Raw genomic sequence first — 15,389 nt, forward strand, 5'->3', positions numbered from 1 at the left:
ATAACTTTGTCAAAAATTTAAAACAATATCCTTACATGTAAGTAGTACTCCAGTTATGAATCATGCAAAATGTGATTCATGGTTGGAAAGCCTACATATTTTTATTGTTGATATTGTGTTAATTTAATTTATAGTGTATAAAAACTAACATGTAGCTTTTCATATAACCCCTGTTCATAGGAGATATAAATTATAAGGAATGTACTTTAGAATTCAAAATTAAGGGAGATAACTCTGAAAAGACACTGAAATACCACAGAAACTATGGTATTTTCGATGTGAATTAACAGATGTATTGGAATGAATGATTATGCATTACAACATATAGACCCATAAAACAACTCTGTTACAATAATATAAATGTGTAGCCTTTTTTGGGGTGTATTCACATCATACAGAATTTGCATGATTCTTACATAGACTACTACTTAAATATACACATGTTTAATATGTGTATTCTTATTGGGTATATTAGCCCAATTGTGCATATGCTTATAGTTTTGTTTTCCATTTTTGAAAAATGAGGGTGAGTTGTATTAAAGACACACGATACTGCAAAACTGAATTTATTCATTAGAAAATAAAACAATTGATATAAGAAATAATAGAAATTAAACTGAACTCATGTTGAGCTGTGATTACACAGCAAACATAAAAATTGTAAGAAATTTTTTAAAGTAGAAATGAAAGAAAAAAAAATATATAGGAAAGTAATGAAAGAGAAATGAAAAGCTAATCTGAGTGGAAAAATAATCAGTTTTATATACAGTGAAACCTGTCTATACAGAATCCTTTTTGGACATTACTTTTTTCCGATTTTGAGGGAAACAAGTATATGAAATATTTTGGTGTTTTTAGTTATGGTTGATACTAAATTACTAAATTATGAACTAAGTACTTAAGGAGGTAGACCTAGGGTAAGGGACATAACTCTTGAAATCATTGATATGTTTGTATCATTAATTTCACCAAAGCCTATCAAGCTTTCATTTGAAACAGAATAAAATAAGTCCAAGTTACTTTGATGCTTACAAGAGTTTGATGTAAAATACTGAATACAAACGTTCGAATGATTTCTAAGAGTTGTGTCCCTTACCCTAGGTGTACCTCCTAGTGCGAAGTGTAAATTTTGTGGACTGATCAGTTATTACTCCTTATATGGTAAATGTTTGTGATCTGTTCACAAAGGTTCAAAATACATTTAAATTGATGTAAAGGGCTGAGACAGGTTATAGAATTATTCAGGTTCAGTTTATACAGGTTTTAATTTATTCTGGGTTCAGTTTAAACAGGTATTCACTTTATTCAGTGTTCAGTTTAGATAGGTTTTAGGATAATTATCTGGGTACAATTTAGACAATGTTTTCTCTGTACAAGCATGGAGAATAAAAGGTGCAACTCGTGTAGATAAATAATGGAGCCATTGAAACAATGAAAAAGTTCAAAGAAATACATCTTACTCCACAATAAACAATCCCAAATTTTTGACAGAAAAAAAAAGATAAAATAATATCACAATAAAGTTTAAGAATTGAAACAGAAGTTTTATGTGGAGTGATGCAAATTTCAGGGAAGTCATGAAAACGCAGGAAATGGAATGTGGAACTTTTTTTTTTTACCTAAACCACATTAAGAAGACAGTAAGGGTGACTTCAAATCAAATAATGGGGGAGGGGAAAGAAAAAGAATTTCTTGGACATTTTAAACAATCATAAAAAAAGACAACAGATAAAAGTTTAGTAATAATGGTTTGCAACTATTGTAGATACATGAAGATGCTTCTGAAAACTAAAAAGAAAAAGGAGATAATAAAATAAAATTTCAATTTAAAGTATATGTACATTCATTGACATAATGTAAAAATTGTCTGAAAAAACTGGTAGATGTACATGTCGTTAAGTATTCAGTAGATCTCTCCTTAGAATTCATGTTCCATGTCGTAGTTGACTTTCAATGGAAGACCTGAAAAGAAAAGAAAAAAAAAATTGTATTTTTTAGGTAAAAGGCTTGAAATGGTACAACCCATTACCTTTTAAAAAAAAAGTAAATCAACAAAAAATGATGTATGCATCTCTTGGATAGTGTTTTCTTAAATTGAATGCTAAATATGGACAAGGAATTTTAATTATTTTGACATTTAATGGAAATGAAATATCAATGAAAGAACTTAACTCAGAAATCAGAAACTACGGCCTTGTCCCAGTAATGGCTAATTTCAACAATAAGTGGGTTGTGCACGAATACATTTAAAGCCCAGGTCAATAATTGATGGCAAAGACTTACTTTGCCTCCAAGGGCACATTCTTTTTTATTATTGAGTTTTTGACAGCCAAGATATATTTTTGGAAAAGATGCTAGCCAACGACCTGCCCCATAAGTCACCCGGCCATTCTACCTCAAAATTAAATAGTTGCTTAATTAGACTCATGTACTTATTTATTTTTACTAATATCAATATTTTTGGAAACTGACCTGAAATATCAAAACAGGCAGTTTAAAAACAAATTCAAGGTCACCGTGTGTTTAACAAATGATATACATATACCAAGAAGAAAAGGAAACGCTCATTATCTTTGTATGACCCTATTCCGCCTGATCTCTTTAAGTAGACTCCAGATAAGAATCATGCAAAATGTGATACATGGTTGGAAAGCCTACATATTTTTATTTTTGATATTTTGTTTAAAATGCTTTAGTAAACAAAAATTAACATTTGGTTTTTCATATAACCTGTGCTCATAGGAGATAAAAATTGCATAGAATGCACTGTAGAATTCAAAATTAAGGGAGATAACTCTGTGAATGACACTCAAATACAATAGAATCTATTGGGTTTTCAATGTTGATTATCTCCTAAGAGCAGGGAGACTTGAATGAATAATTACACATTTCATAATATAGACCCATAAAACAACTTAATTACAAAAATAAAAATATGTAGCGTTTTTTAGGTGTATCTTATTTTTCAGATTTTGCATGATTCTTACAAAGACAGCTACTTAAATACTTACTCTTAAAGTCAAGCAACTGTGATGTCTCCATCAAAACCTCTCTGGCTTCATCAATTCTGAAGTGTAATGTTTTGTTTACTTTTTCGAATCTTTTTGCTGAAAAAAGAATGGTTTTTATCATTTGCCGAAGTCACTTCAGAGGCTCCCACCATTTTTTTTACTTTTTTTTTTTTTTTGGGGGGGGGAGGGGGGAGCTGTATAAAATAAAAAATAAATAAAAAAATGAAATAAAATTATTCAAAATTTTAATAAGTAAATAAGAATTTAACAATGTATATTTTCAAATAAAATTTTGTAACTTTACATAAAACCCCAGCTCCCATCCCATCGAGAAGAAAATGGTCCGTGTCTAACGGAAAAATGACAGCTTAATTCAAATTACCAATGCATATTGAAATGCACGTTAGTTATGTCGCAGATAATTTATTACTGAAACTAGAACCATAATTGCAGATTGTTTTTACATGTAAATCAAACTATAATCTAACCCGAATAATTCAGTCTAAATATTCCACTCACTATCGATCGCTACATTAACCAGTCGGAGAGAATCGATGACGGTGAGGGCTTGAATTATTCGAGTTATCTAGAACCATGATCGAGCAACAGCTTTTGAGTATGATGATTATCTTTTTCAAAGTGTTCAGCATCACGCGCATCTAAGCATGATATTTGACCCACAACACAGAATTTCATTTAATTCCAGAGAACGGTTATTAGAAGATGGACCACCTAGGTATATACGGACGGACGAACGGACATGCTAGGTGTTTTTGGTGGGTATAATAATATGGTAAAAATATCAGGTTAATCGAATTTGTCACATTTTCTGGTTTTAACGAAAGACACAAGTCATGTTTATGCATCAAACAATATCCATTATCGGAACATTCATCTAATTTTCCCCCAACTTCCTTTGTAATCTGGGCTAGTTTATGCACTTAAAATTTGTGAGTTCGAACAATTAACCTCAGGAAGAAAGTATGGTACCCACCTATAACCCATCCAACAGTTCGAATTTTCCTTGTGATTTCATTATCTGGACTTCCGTACTACTTCTGATTGAGAATTGTAAGTTTAGTAATTTGGTCTTCTATTTTTGGTTTCCAGGTTTTGAACTCTTCATCCAATTTGTTCTCAAGGTTGTGTTGCTTTGCTTTTAGATCGTTTAGTTTCTGTAACTTGCCTGTTATGGATGGTATGCGTTCTACGTCATTCTCCTTTAGACGATTTTCAAGTTCTAGGATTAATAAAACACATTAAGGAAGGCAAAAGTAGTGCTTTACAGCACATGCAATTATGTATTAATGGATAAACTTGGTCAATGCATGATGAAATGAACTGTCGTTGTAGTTAACTGGATAACTCACAAAGAAATTAAAAAAAAACTTTGTATCTGATTCATTCTATTATGTGCACTTATATCTATGTCTGAACATCCTTGTCAATTGTCCAGTTGTCATTCTGATGAGACAGTTCTTCGGGTGATTGTCATTTAAACAAGGGAAGACCATCTCTAACCAACTGAACATTATCGTTGTATGCGCTATGTGATCCAAATCATATAGTCACTAGTTTTTTTTTTTTATTAATTTAGGATTAGTTTTGTGCTATTACTTGATATCACATTTTATTTTTCGGTATTCATTTTACAACTTCAGACGGATTCAGACTTCATTGAACTGTGCAATGCTTACCATTCATCTCAGAGCCATAGACATCGACTTGCCATCCTAAGTGACCAATGGCGTTAGTAGCAGTTCTGAGTTCTAAAAAATAACGTGAACAAAAACAATTGCATAAATTTTGTTTATCGTTGTAATAATAATGAGACTATAGATTACAAGAATCAAATCAGAATCAGCAGAATATGCAGTTCCATTTGTGCTACTGATCAATCGACCAATAGCTATACTGTGAAAGTACTATTGTTCGTGGGGTACCAATTTTCGTGGTTTGCGTGGGTAGGCCAAACCACGAAATTTGGTTCCCAACGGAAAGGAGATTTCCATTAATGTGTATACTAAACACCTCAAAACCACGAATTAAAGAATCCACGAACATGTGTTTCTTCCCTAATCCACGAAAATTGGTATCCACGAATTAATGTACCTTTACAGTATTTACAAACAAAATAATAAAGTAGCACATTTAGGTGTGTGTAATTACATTGTGTAGCTGTTTGTACTATCATATTTTGACTAATGATCTAGAATTCGAGCTGGATAAAGTTTTGTCTTGTTTCATGTTGGTTTGTTTTGTTTTGCTTTCTTTGTCTTCATGGATGAAAAACAATGGTAGTCAGGAGTTGATCCAGAAATTCACAAAAGGGGAGGGCTTCGATCCAGAAATTAAATCAAAATAGGGTTGCTAGCTGTGATTTGCTCTCTTTTCTCAAATGTTTGGACAAAATTAACATAATTTACTTATAAACTAGAAAGGGTCCGATCCTGAAAACTATAAGAGCGTTTTGGCATGATTTGGTCTTCAGCGCATTTTTTTACAGAAAAGGGGGATGCAACTCCAAACCCTCCTTCTAGATCCGCTAATGGTACTTTCACGCTTACATTACCATTCCTCAGTTTGATACACACCTTTCATCAATCTTGAGTTCAAGACAGACTCATCGTGTATCCTATAGACCAAATACAAGATAGCACCGTAGAGGATGCATTGTACAGAGCTGTGGTTCAGCCACTGTGTAAAGAATAGAAGAAAAGAAAAACTAAATGTAAGAAGTGAGAAATAAGAGGATAGACGATTGAAGAGTGACAACAACAAAACATAACAAAGGATGAAAGAGAAATCAAGAAGATAATAAACTAAAGTTTACGAAATTGATTGGATTGAAGGAAAGAAAAAATGTTATTAAGAAGAGAGATAAAAAAAGATGTCATTTTATTCACAGTGAGTGAAATGAACATTAACGCCACACAAAATATAATAATATATTTGTTTCCTGTTTGTTTTTTTTTTTATCCTAATACACTAAATATTGTATGGCAATTTTGGCGTAAGCACCGTTTAAATCTAGATAGTTTCCTCATTATCCCAATATAATTTTGTTTTGAAAAATAAAACAGATAACCTACCCACCCTATTTTTCTTGCTGGTAGATGGAAACTAGACTATCATTTATTTCAGCCTAATAAGAGATACATCTTACATTGTTAGACTTACGTGTGCAACAGCAACGACTAATTCCTGTGGAAATATTAGGTCTTTGAAAAAGACCAAGACCATAACCAAGTTCCAGAATCCTTTGGATATGATATCTAAGCACATTGCTGCATACATCCTTACTTGTACTGAAACCACACTCAAATGATGAAAATAATTACATGGAAAGGGAATTAGTTTTAAAAATATTTGTGGTTATTCTGTTCTTTCCCCCATCTGCCGATGAAAAAAAGAACTAGTGACTTTGTCGTGGTCAAACTGGGGCAACACATGTATACTTATAATTCTAACGCCATCAGTACAGAATTCTTCGACTTTCTGATTATTCATACTGCTGTACATTAATGAAAAAAAATTCAAAAAGCTTATTTGAAGTGTATGACCAGCAACATGACGTCGTAATCGCATGAGCCTAATAACACTAACATGTTCAAAGGTACTGAATAGGCATTAATATGGGTGCACAATTCATTTTTTAAAAATGGTCCGATTTACTCACTGACGAAATAAAAGTCCAATAAGATCGTTCAAAATTATAATAAACAACATTGCCTTTAGACGCTGAAATGAGAGCAAACATACAAAAAGGTTCTGTGTCTTCATGGTTTGTTTGTCTGTTTCACTTTTTGTCGTTATCTTTTTCTACTGATTATCTAAATATATTACTCACATTATTTCATATAAGAAGAAGAAATATTTGTTTTGGAAGCTCTGAAACACCTTCACACCTTCTAACTGGAAGAAAATAACCTCAAACTTAGAAAAACTAGCAGAAGAAAACATAATTCGACTCGATGGATCGCCATCTTGACGTTACCATGCAGCCAAACATTACGACGTAGTCCGACGTACGCAAGAACGTACGTTGTTTATGACGTTGCAAAATGTTTTCTAAACAAATTCGCCAAAATTGGTTATTAGTTTCGTACCGAATTTCTGTTCAGAAAAGCCAAAAAAAAAAAAAAAAATGATTCGGAACACAGGGGCAGTGTAAACCGAGGCTTTTTGCAAATGTAGACTGAGTTGAATGAGAAAATATACATGTAAGCAAATTACAGCAAAAATAGTCATAGATATAGAAATTGCAAAGTTTTTAGTGATTGTTACTTCTCGTAAAAGTGGTCTACATTATTTCGAGATGGTAAAATTTACACCTTCGAGCGAGCGTACCGCGCCCAAATGTTACTTCTTATTTGCCATGACGCTCAGCTTATTCACATAAATTTTTAATCAGATGATATAAAGATCGTCATCAATATTTAAAAGAAAACATCGTCAATTCTGTACTACTGAAAATTTAAGTGAGCCAAAGAATTTATTCGTATATGAAATCACAACGGCCTAAGAAGGACGACTCTTAATTTTTTTTATCACTGACCACGTTCAATGAACAACATGACAGAATAATATCAGTCTAAAAGTATATTTACAAAATGTGTTTTTGCTAGAATGGGAGGACGTTATTTTCTTCCTTTTCTGGTTTGGCCCATTTTCTAGCGTTTTTATCTATTGTACTCATTGTTATTTTATTCCTTTTCTGGTTTGGCCCATTTTCTAGCGTTTTTATCTATTGTACTCATTAGAATTTTCAAGTTAAATCTATATATTAAGTAGTCTTTCTGTCTACGGTTATCATAAAACAACCGATAATGTTCCGAGAAAAAAAAGATTTAGTAAACAAGAGAATCAGTGTCGCACACTATAATACGATTATTATCAGGTTTCTCTTTCAATGGTTATATTACGAAGTTTTATATCTGTCGCAAAGACTTAGGATCAAAATTCCGTACATAAACTCGGTCGTTCGTTACAATGAAAGAAGATATATATGAACAAGTAAGGAGAGTTTACGGAAGCCCATTAGTGCCAGGTGATCACTTATTTTTAAGTCGTTATAACGACTTTGTATCTCCTTATAACGACTTAGTATCTCGTTTAAACGACTTAGCATCTCGTTTTAACGAATTAGTATCTCGTTTTAACAATATAGCTAACTTGTTTAAACGACATAGCATCTCATTTAAACGACTTAGTATCTCGTTATAACGACATAGCTACATGTAACTCGTTTAAACGACGTAGCATCTCGCTCGTTTAAACGACTTAGTCTCAGTCTCATTATTACGACATAGCTTATTCGTTTAAACGACTTCGTATCTCGTTTAAACAACATAGCTAACTCGTTTAAACGACTTAGTATCTCGTCATAACGACATAACTGGCGTTGTTAGCTATGTGGTTAAAACGAGATACTAAGTCGTTTAAACGAGATGATAAGTCGTTTAAACAAGTTAACTATGTTGCTAAAACGAGATACTAAGTCATTTAAACGAGACACTAAGTCATTTTAATGACTTAAAAATAAGTGAACACCTGGCACTAATGGGCTTCCGTAAGAGTTTAAACGTCCTTGACTTTCGGGTCTCGTACGGACGGTGTGAACAACAGTTTAATTTATTTTGTTTCTGAAATAGGTCAGCATGATATACTTATTTGACATATTCTATCATTGACAAGTGTAACCAATCGAAGAAATTTATGTAAATTTGTCTAAAGGGACTTATGTAGACATGTTTTACCGTTAAGTTGATGCATTAGTCGTAACATTATAAAAGAGAAAATATCTTAAGGATTTTTTATGATAAAAAAAAAACAAAAAAAACATTTACGTCGTATTATTAAAATTTTATTGTTGATTGCAGTAAGAGAGAGAATACAATCACCAAATATACGTAGCAGATAAATCAAACCAATTGTTAATTCTTCTTTGAAAAGATGTAAGAAGATAAAAAAATTAAAAGAAACTGATGATACTTGAGGAAGGGGTGCTTTCACTTGTTCTAGGTCCTGTAACTGTAGCACGGTTTATACTACTTATCGGCATACCTATTATCAGCATGTTGGATGTAAATCTGTAAACATAAGGGCGATGTGGTCATTAGGTACTTTTCTCCTTAATCTATTTCATAACCCTGCGACTATTTAATTGACCTAACTATTAGTGTTCACCGTCCTGTATAAAGTTTTTTTTATGGCAGAACGACCGTTACATTTGAAGGGAAACCATCTAAAACAGATAGGATTACTGGGAACATAGTTCAATATTGCAACCCCCATCTTTACTCATTGCTCAAGGTTGCTCATTTTATGTATGATTGAATATTTTCCCATCATTTCTATTACATAGTCAGGAAAGAGGATTTTTCCCAATTTGTTCATGTTTAATTCTTTTAAAATTTAAAGGCAAAAATATTTGTTTTTTTAACAATTGATCCATTCTAAATTCGTTTTAATGATATAATTATGTCTTTCTGTGCATTGTGATTTGTTGTACACGAAAGGGAAAACATTTTCTTAAAAGAAACACGGTATTTAACTGAGATATTGAACTAGACAACCATCACTTTACACGTTGAAGTACTCCCAAACAGAGAGGGGAAACGCTCTCTGACCCACGTGACCTGGGGTCTGGGAGTAGGCCAGAGCGTGAACAGAGCGCCCAGCCGCTAGTAAGACATACTCTGAGTTCCTCGGTCAGGTATCCCGAAAGCTAATCTCCGCTACCTCCAACTACTAACAGACATCTACTAACAATCCCCGCAAGAGGTTGTCATGCGAGATCCGTAAGGATAGTCAAGACCATAAAAACACAAGAGATAGACAACCATGCCAAGTTGTCGGCTATAGATGCCGCAATTTCAAAGTTAATTTCACGAAATGAAGGTCTCAAAGAAAAACGAAAAATATATTTTCAGATTTTTGAGTGATTGAAATTTATTATAAAGATGGATTTTAAAACTGCGAAGGTATTCATTCATTTTGCTGGACCATTTTTGATGATTGTATAATTTCTAGAATAGGAATAAAAGTACATACTGCATAATATACTTTTGAAATATTAATGAATATCTACATGCATCACTTTTGTAGTTCGCCTTCAGATCTTTCATAATCTTCACCAGTGGAATAAGATAAGTTAATGAGCAATGACTAATTGATGACGATAAAAAGGAATAGAAAAATATTGGTAGATTGATTTGCATTGAAGCGCTCATACTGAAAGGGAGAATAAAGTCATTAAATTGAAAGAAATTTCCGTCCTTATTTCAATATTCATTAATATGTGGTTTGTCAGTGCACTTTACGTATGTGTGAAAATAGCCTCGTTGTTAATTGCGTAGAATTATCAGTGTCAAAATTAATCGTTAAAAGCATTTGACGGTACTCTCAACAACTTGTATTATTTCATAGTAATTTCAATTGGATAAAACGTTTTCCCGTGGTATTAATTAATCTCCAGTAAAAAGTTTTAGCAATCAATACCATGATGAGATAATGCCCGGTTACGAGTTTAGAAAAAAAAATCAAAGATATGGTTCCCCAATGAAATAAACATAACTGGTCAATATCGTGATATTTAGATTGTCCGTAGGACAGTGGTATTGACTGCGACAGAGATAGTGACCTCGCCTGCTGTTAGGTCATTATCGCTGTCTTAGTCAATACCACTGTCCTGTGGGCAGTCTAAATATCAAGACATCGACCAGTTTATCAACAACTATTATACACTTAGTTTTAATACGACAAACCATGGTTATACAACGATTCTTAAAACTAAAATGTCTTAGGATATTTTTGACGTTCAATGAAGCCCAAGGGGAACAACAAAGACCAAATAGAAACCAAAGAAACAAAAGAAAATATTCAGATCCTTTGGTGTGTGTGCGTGTATGTATGTGTGAACGAGGTGCACCGTTAGGGTAAGCTTTAGGGTCCATTTATCGTGGGTTTGGTGAGCGTTCAACGTGCGCTTAGGTAACGTGCGTGTGGAAATCCTAAACGTCTCAAGGGGTGCATGTTTCTTATTATACCAGGACAGTTCCATATAATTAATCAATTGAATTGAAGTATATTTTAAACAAAATTTAGCCATATAAACCAAATTAAATTTTTAACTATATTTCATGTATCAATTTAAAAGTATTTTTAGTTTATTTCTAATAATATTACTAGTCCAATTGACACTTGAGTTTATGGGGAATTTATAACAAAAACTCTCTTACATATAAAATCTTGACACACACACACACACACACAACTTATCTTGAGAGAACTACATACTACGGAAGCCGAGACGGGACACAAAAAACAATGGAATTTTTTTTTAATTCGAGATCACGATAAAACAGTACCGTTATCTCGAGATCTTGATAAAAAATAAATCGTTATCTCGATAAAACGAATCTGTTATATCGAGATCTCGGATTATTATTTCGAGATCTTCGAGATAACGGTACTGTTTTATCGAGATAATGATATAATAAATCGAGATCTCGAAATAATAATCCGAGATTTCGGTATAACAAATTAATTTTATCGAGATAACCATATAATAGACCGAGATAACCATATAATAGACCGAGATAACCATATAATAAATCAATAAATATAATCTCGATATAACAGATTCGTTTTATAAATTGATTATCTATCATTGATTAGAGGCCAATGATACAATATCTATGAAATATGCATTTGCAATATCAATTTAATGGCCTAAAAATGGTAAAAAATGAGCTATTTGTATACTGAAATGCTTTGATAGCAATTTTGCCAAATCATTCACTGTCACTACAATTTATTTCTATGACACTTGCTATTAAATAATTTCACAATTACAGTGTTGAATTTAATTGTGGCGCGGGACCTGTATCTTCATACAGTCTTCCAGTGTTATAACAACCCTAACAAACTTGCATCAGATATTGATCAAACCAAATATCTGAAATACAGTTTTATCATCTAGTTGATCTCCCCTCTTTCATTTACTATTACAACACTGTCCTAAATTGCTGTAATAGTACTACAATGATGTTTCAAGTTTACTGTTAATATCATAAAAACTAGAGTATTAATATACACAATGTTCAGTAATGTCAAACATTTTTATTTAAAGAAATCTTTTACAGGGAGTTTATTTTCAAATTTCATTTGAATTTTCCTCTGATTGAATTGTTACACATGAGATTGTGTTATGGTGAATTTTGTGAAAACCAATTTATTTCTTTGAGGAAATCGCAAGTGCAAAAAAATTCATCAAATGAAACCTAATGTGATGAAATTTCCTTTGAAGAAATTTTGACATGATAGAATTTTTTAAGGTATAGAATTTCCGCAAATTAAAGAATTTTCGATGTGACACATTTCTTTAGGGAAAAACATTTTCCTTTGAGAAAATTTAAAATTGAATACATTCTTTTAAGGAAAATGCCCTTTTTTAGATGAAATTCTCGATTTTATAATTTCCTCAGAGGAAACTTGATGTGTAGTTTTTCCTTACATTAAGGAATAGAATTTTGTCAAAGGAAAACTGGATTTCCTTAAAGGAAACGAAATTTTCCCGGAGGAAATCCATTTTTAAATGCTTTCTGTGCTCAGCGAATAAGCATTTTAGAGTGTTACTTATGCGAATATTTTACTTGTATGTTAGTGCATCATTTCGAACAAATATTTTTCTGAGGGTAAAAATTTCGAAAACTACTTTGAAAACCATGAAATCGTGTAATAGTTTTCCATTCCTCAATCGTATACCCCTGACTTGACTTTTCATGACCAACCTGGCGTGTTTCTAGAAAAGCAGAGGACGCTTACCCTATCGGTGCACCTGGTCCATGCTCCCAGTTTTTAGTGGAGTCCGAGTTGCTCATTTACTTTTGTTAGTTTGTATGTATAATTTATTTTAGTTTCTTTATGTTCTTTGTTGTGTATGCCTGTAACCCATGTCTGGTCCCTATCCCTGCATTACATTCTTTTGATTTCCGCTAGAATCTTGGTTCCCTTGAATATCCTTTCTACAGATTTCATGGGAAAAACCAATCCTTCAACCTATTCTAGAATTGAAATATTTTTTCACTCGAGATGGTCAAATTAAAATTTTCATCATGCGAGCATTACCGAGCATGATAAAATCTTACTTCTAACCATCTCGAGTGGACAAATGATTTAAAACACTTATTTCTTTGTATCTGTATTTGCAGATTTCTTAGTGATTGAAAATACTTGGATTAAACCCTGTTTCCCGGATTATTGATATGCAACATGAAATACCTCACTGACAAAGCTCTTTTGGGGAACTGTTTGATTCGGTAAACCTCCTATGCGTCAATATTATATTTTTAGAGATCATTTGTGCTACATACATTTTCAAAAATGATTCTATTGCGGCAGAATTAAAAACAAAATATCTGTATCAGATTTGACGTTAACTGTCGATGTGTTCAAATGTAGCCAGCTTAACGGACATTTGTCACTGTCAAATCTACATTTGATGACGACAAAACAAGGAAATACAAATTCAGTTGTCTCCCGATATTCAGGTTATAGCGAGATACATGTAGTTATACGTCTGAACAATTTTTCGACATTGCAAAACGGAGACATCAAAGATCAAAGTGGTGGCTAAGATAGAATTTTTCTATCCTGCCTTATTATCTTGTGAAAATATAGGTTACTTTTTTTTGTTTTTTTTTTAAATATTAACGAAAATGTTAGGACAATATTTTTTATGGCCTGTCCTGCCTTTTTGTTTCTTAAAATTTCAATCCTGCCATTTTCTTTCAATTTTCATGCCAGCCCCCAACTAAAACAATCAAATGATGGTTCCCTTATTACAAAAACAAGTCAGTCTTAGGGTTCACAATGACGTTTCATCCCCGATAAAAATGCCTCATCATTGCCATTCCACCACGACGTGATCCACTTCGGGAGCCGGTCAAAATTCTTCTATTCCCGCTCCGTCCGAAAGAAAAACCTTGCATATCTACAATAATAGATAAAAATTCAAAATTGTCCCAATGTTGTTATTATTATCATCTTTTCCGGATTATAACGTGACTTCAAAGTGTCCTTTTCACCGTTGTTATAAAGTTTATTATATTTTGAGGGTTTCTTTTCTTATAGTGCTTCTATAAAACAATTGTATATAAATTTCTCAAAGAGAATTAAAACAGACGGGCTCGTTTTAGTTCCTCATGCAGATTGGTGCTTTGGCTTAAAATTTTGTTAATGTGCCAGAACAATTTTTCTTTTATTATACTTATTAACACACACACACACACACACACACACACACACACACACACAGAGGAATGAAAAACTAAATTATGAAAAAAACACAAGTTTAAAACTTACTCCAGTAGGAAGGCATTGCTGTTATATTTCCTATTAATAGCATAATCAGCAACACAAAGGGAAAAATCTTCATTGTCTATAACAATAATGATAATAATAATAATAACAACAATAATAATAAATAATATTAATAATAAAAAAAACAAACAAACAAACGTACAAAGGCTAAGTCATTATAACGATGAAAACACACCGTAACTGCTCAGTCAGGTCATAATAGAAATTAATTTTGAACCTTTATCAGTAAGTGGCGCAATCTGCGAAGTCCTCATTTGAAAAAAAAATATATACCGGGCGCTTTTCTGGCAAGCCATGTCAGTTAAAAGAAAAACACGCCGTACGATAGCATTGTTATACAGTTACGTAAAGATTTTCATATTTGTCAATTATGAGATGCAAACATATAATCTAAGAAAAATATAATATATATATGAAATATAATCTACATAACGGAAGCTTTATTCCATGACTCTGCTAGTTTGGAGTTTTAATTTCGGGATGAAGTTTTCCTCATACGATTGTAGATAAACAAAAGTTAGTTATGGTGCATAATTGGTTCCTATCTCAGATTAAACTAGACAAAGCGTTCAAATACTAATGATTTCATAATTCATGAACACGTTGTGAAATAGTTTTCATCAATATTTTTTTTCAAAATGATCATCGGATGTGGAATAGTATTATAGGGTTATTGCATGAATACTGGTGAATTCAGTATTCATGCAATAACCCTTTTATTATATAGTAATAAATATTTCAGCGAAGATTATACTAATTTGTTGGATATAATGCATTTGACAACGTTGTATGTATTTTATTGCACCAGTTCAAATATAATGCATAATAAAGATATGAACTAGTTCAATATGAATTTATGATACTTGTACAGCAGTTTTAAGTCACATTTTGTACAATTTACAGTAGATTTCTTTTTCTGCTTGCCTATAAGTATAAAGTCTGACTCCTTATCTGTCAACATCTAATACAGCATTATTTGCCTCCTTTTGT

The 15,389-nt window shown here is 32.3% G+C and overlaps 1 protein-coding gene across 2 annotated transcripts; it reads right to left on the reverse strand.

Annotated features, from left to right (window-relative positions):
- Positions 1 to 550: 550 nt before the first annotated feature.
- LOC148621043 (uncharacterized) lies at positions 551 to 7,216 on the reverse strand. 2 transcript variants are annotated; one of them, XM_088575054.1, is made up of 7 exons: positions 6,862 to 7,216; positions 6,192 to 6,319; positions 5,606 to 5,708; positions 4,709 to 4,780; positions 4,006 to 4,251; positions 3,012 to 3,107; positions 551 to 1,962 (listed from the first exon to the last, which is right to left on the reverse strand). In XM_088575054.1, exons 2-5 carry the CDS (start codon positions 6,306 to 6,308, stop codon positions 4,064 to 4,066), a joined length of 480 nt encoding a protein of 159 aa, XP_088431180.1. In that variant the 5' UTR covers positions 6,309 to 6,319; positions 6,862 to 7,216; the 3' UTR covers positions 551 to 1,962; positions 3,012 to 3,107; positions 4,006 to 4,063. The 2 variants fall into 2 exon arrangements, with proteins under 2 accessions (XP_088431180.1, XP_088431179.1); XM_088575053.1 differs by lacking the exon at positions 5,606 to 5,708 and having other exon boundaries at positions 6,862 to 7,214.
- Between the last annotated feature and the right edge of the window lie 8,173 nt (positions 7,217 to 15,389).

This window comes from Perna viridis, chromosome 3 (assembly GCF_037379345.1).
Source record: "Perna viridis isolate PV_CMFRI_1.1 ecotype Kerala chromosome 3, ASM3737934v1, whole genome shotgun sequence".
NCBI lineage: Eukaryota > Metazoa > Mollusca > Bivalvia > Mytilida > Mytilidae > Perna > Perna viridis.

Coding starts and splice junctions, on each gene's coding strand:
- LOC148621043 (XM_088575053.1), bottom strand. CDS start 6,974: ATGTTTTCTTCTGCTAGTTTTTCTAAGTTTGAGGTTATTTTCTTCCAG. Junction 6,320..6,861: donor TTCTTCTTATATGAAATAAT/GTGAGTAATATA, acceptor GTGTGGTTTCAG/TACAAGTAAGGATGTATGCA. Junction 4,781..6,191: donor TAGTCGTTGCTGTTGCACAC/GTAAGTCTAACA, acceptor GTTATTTTTTAG/AACTCAGAACTGCTACTAAC.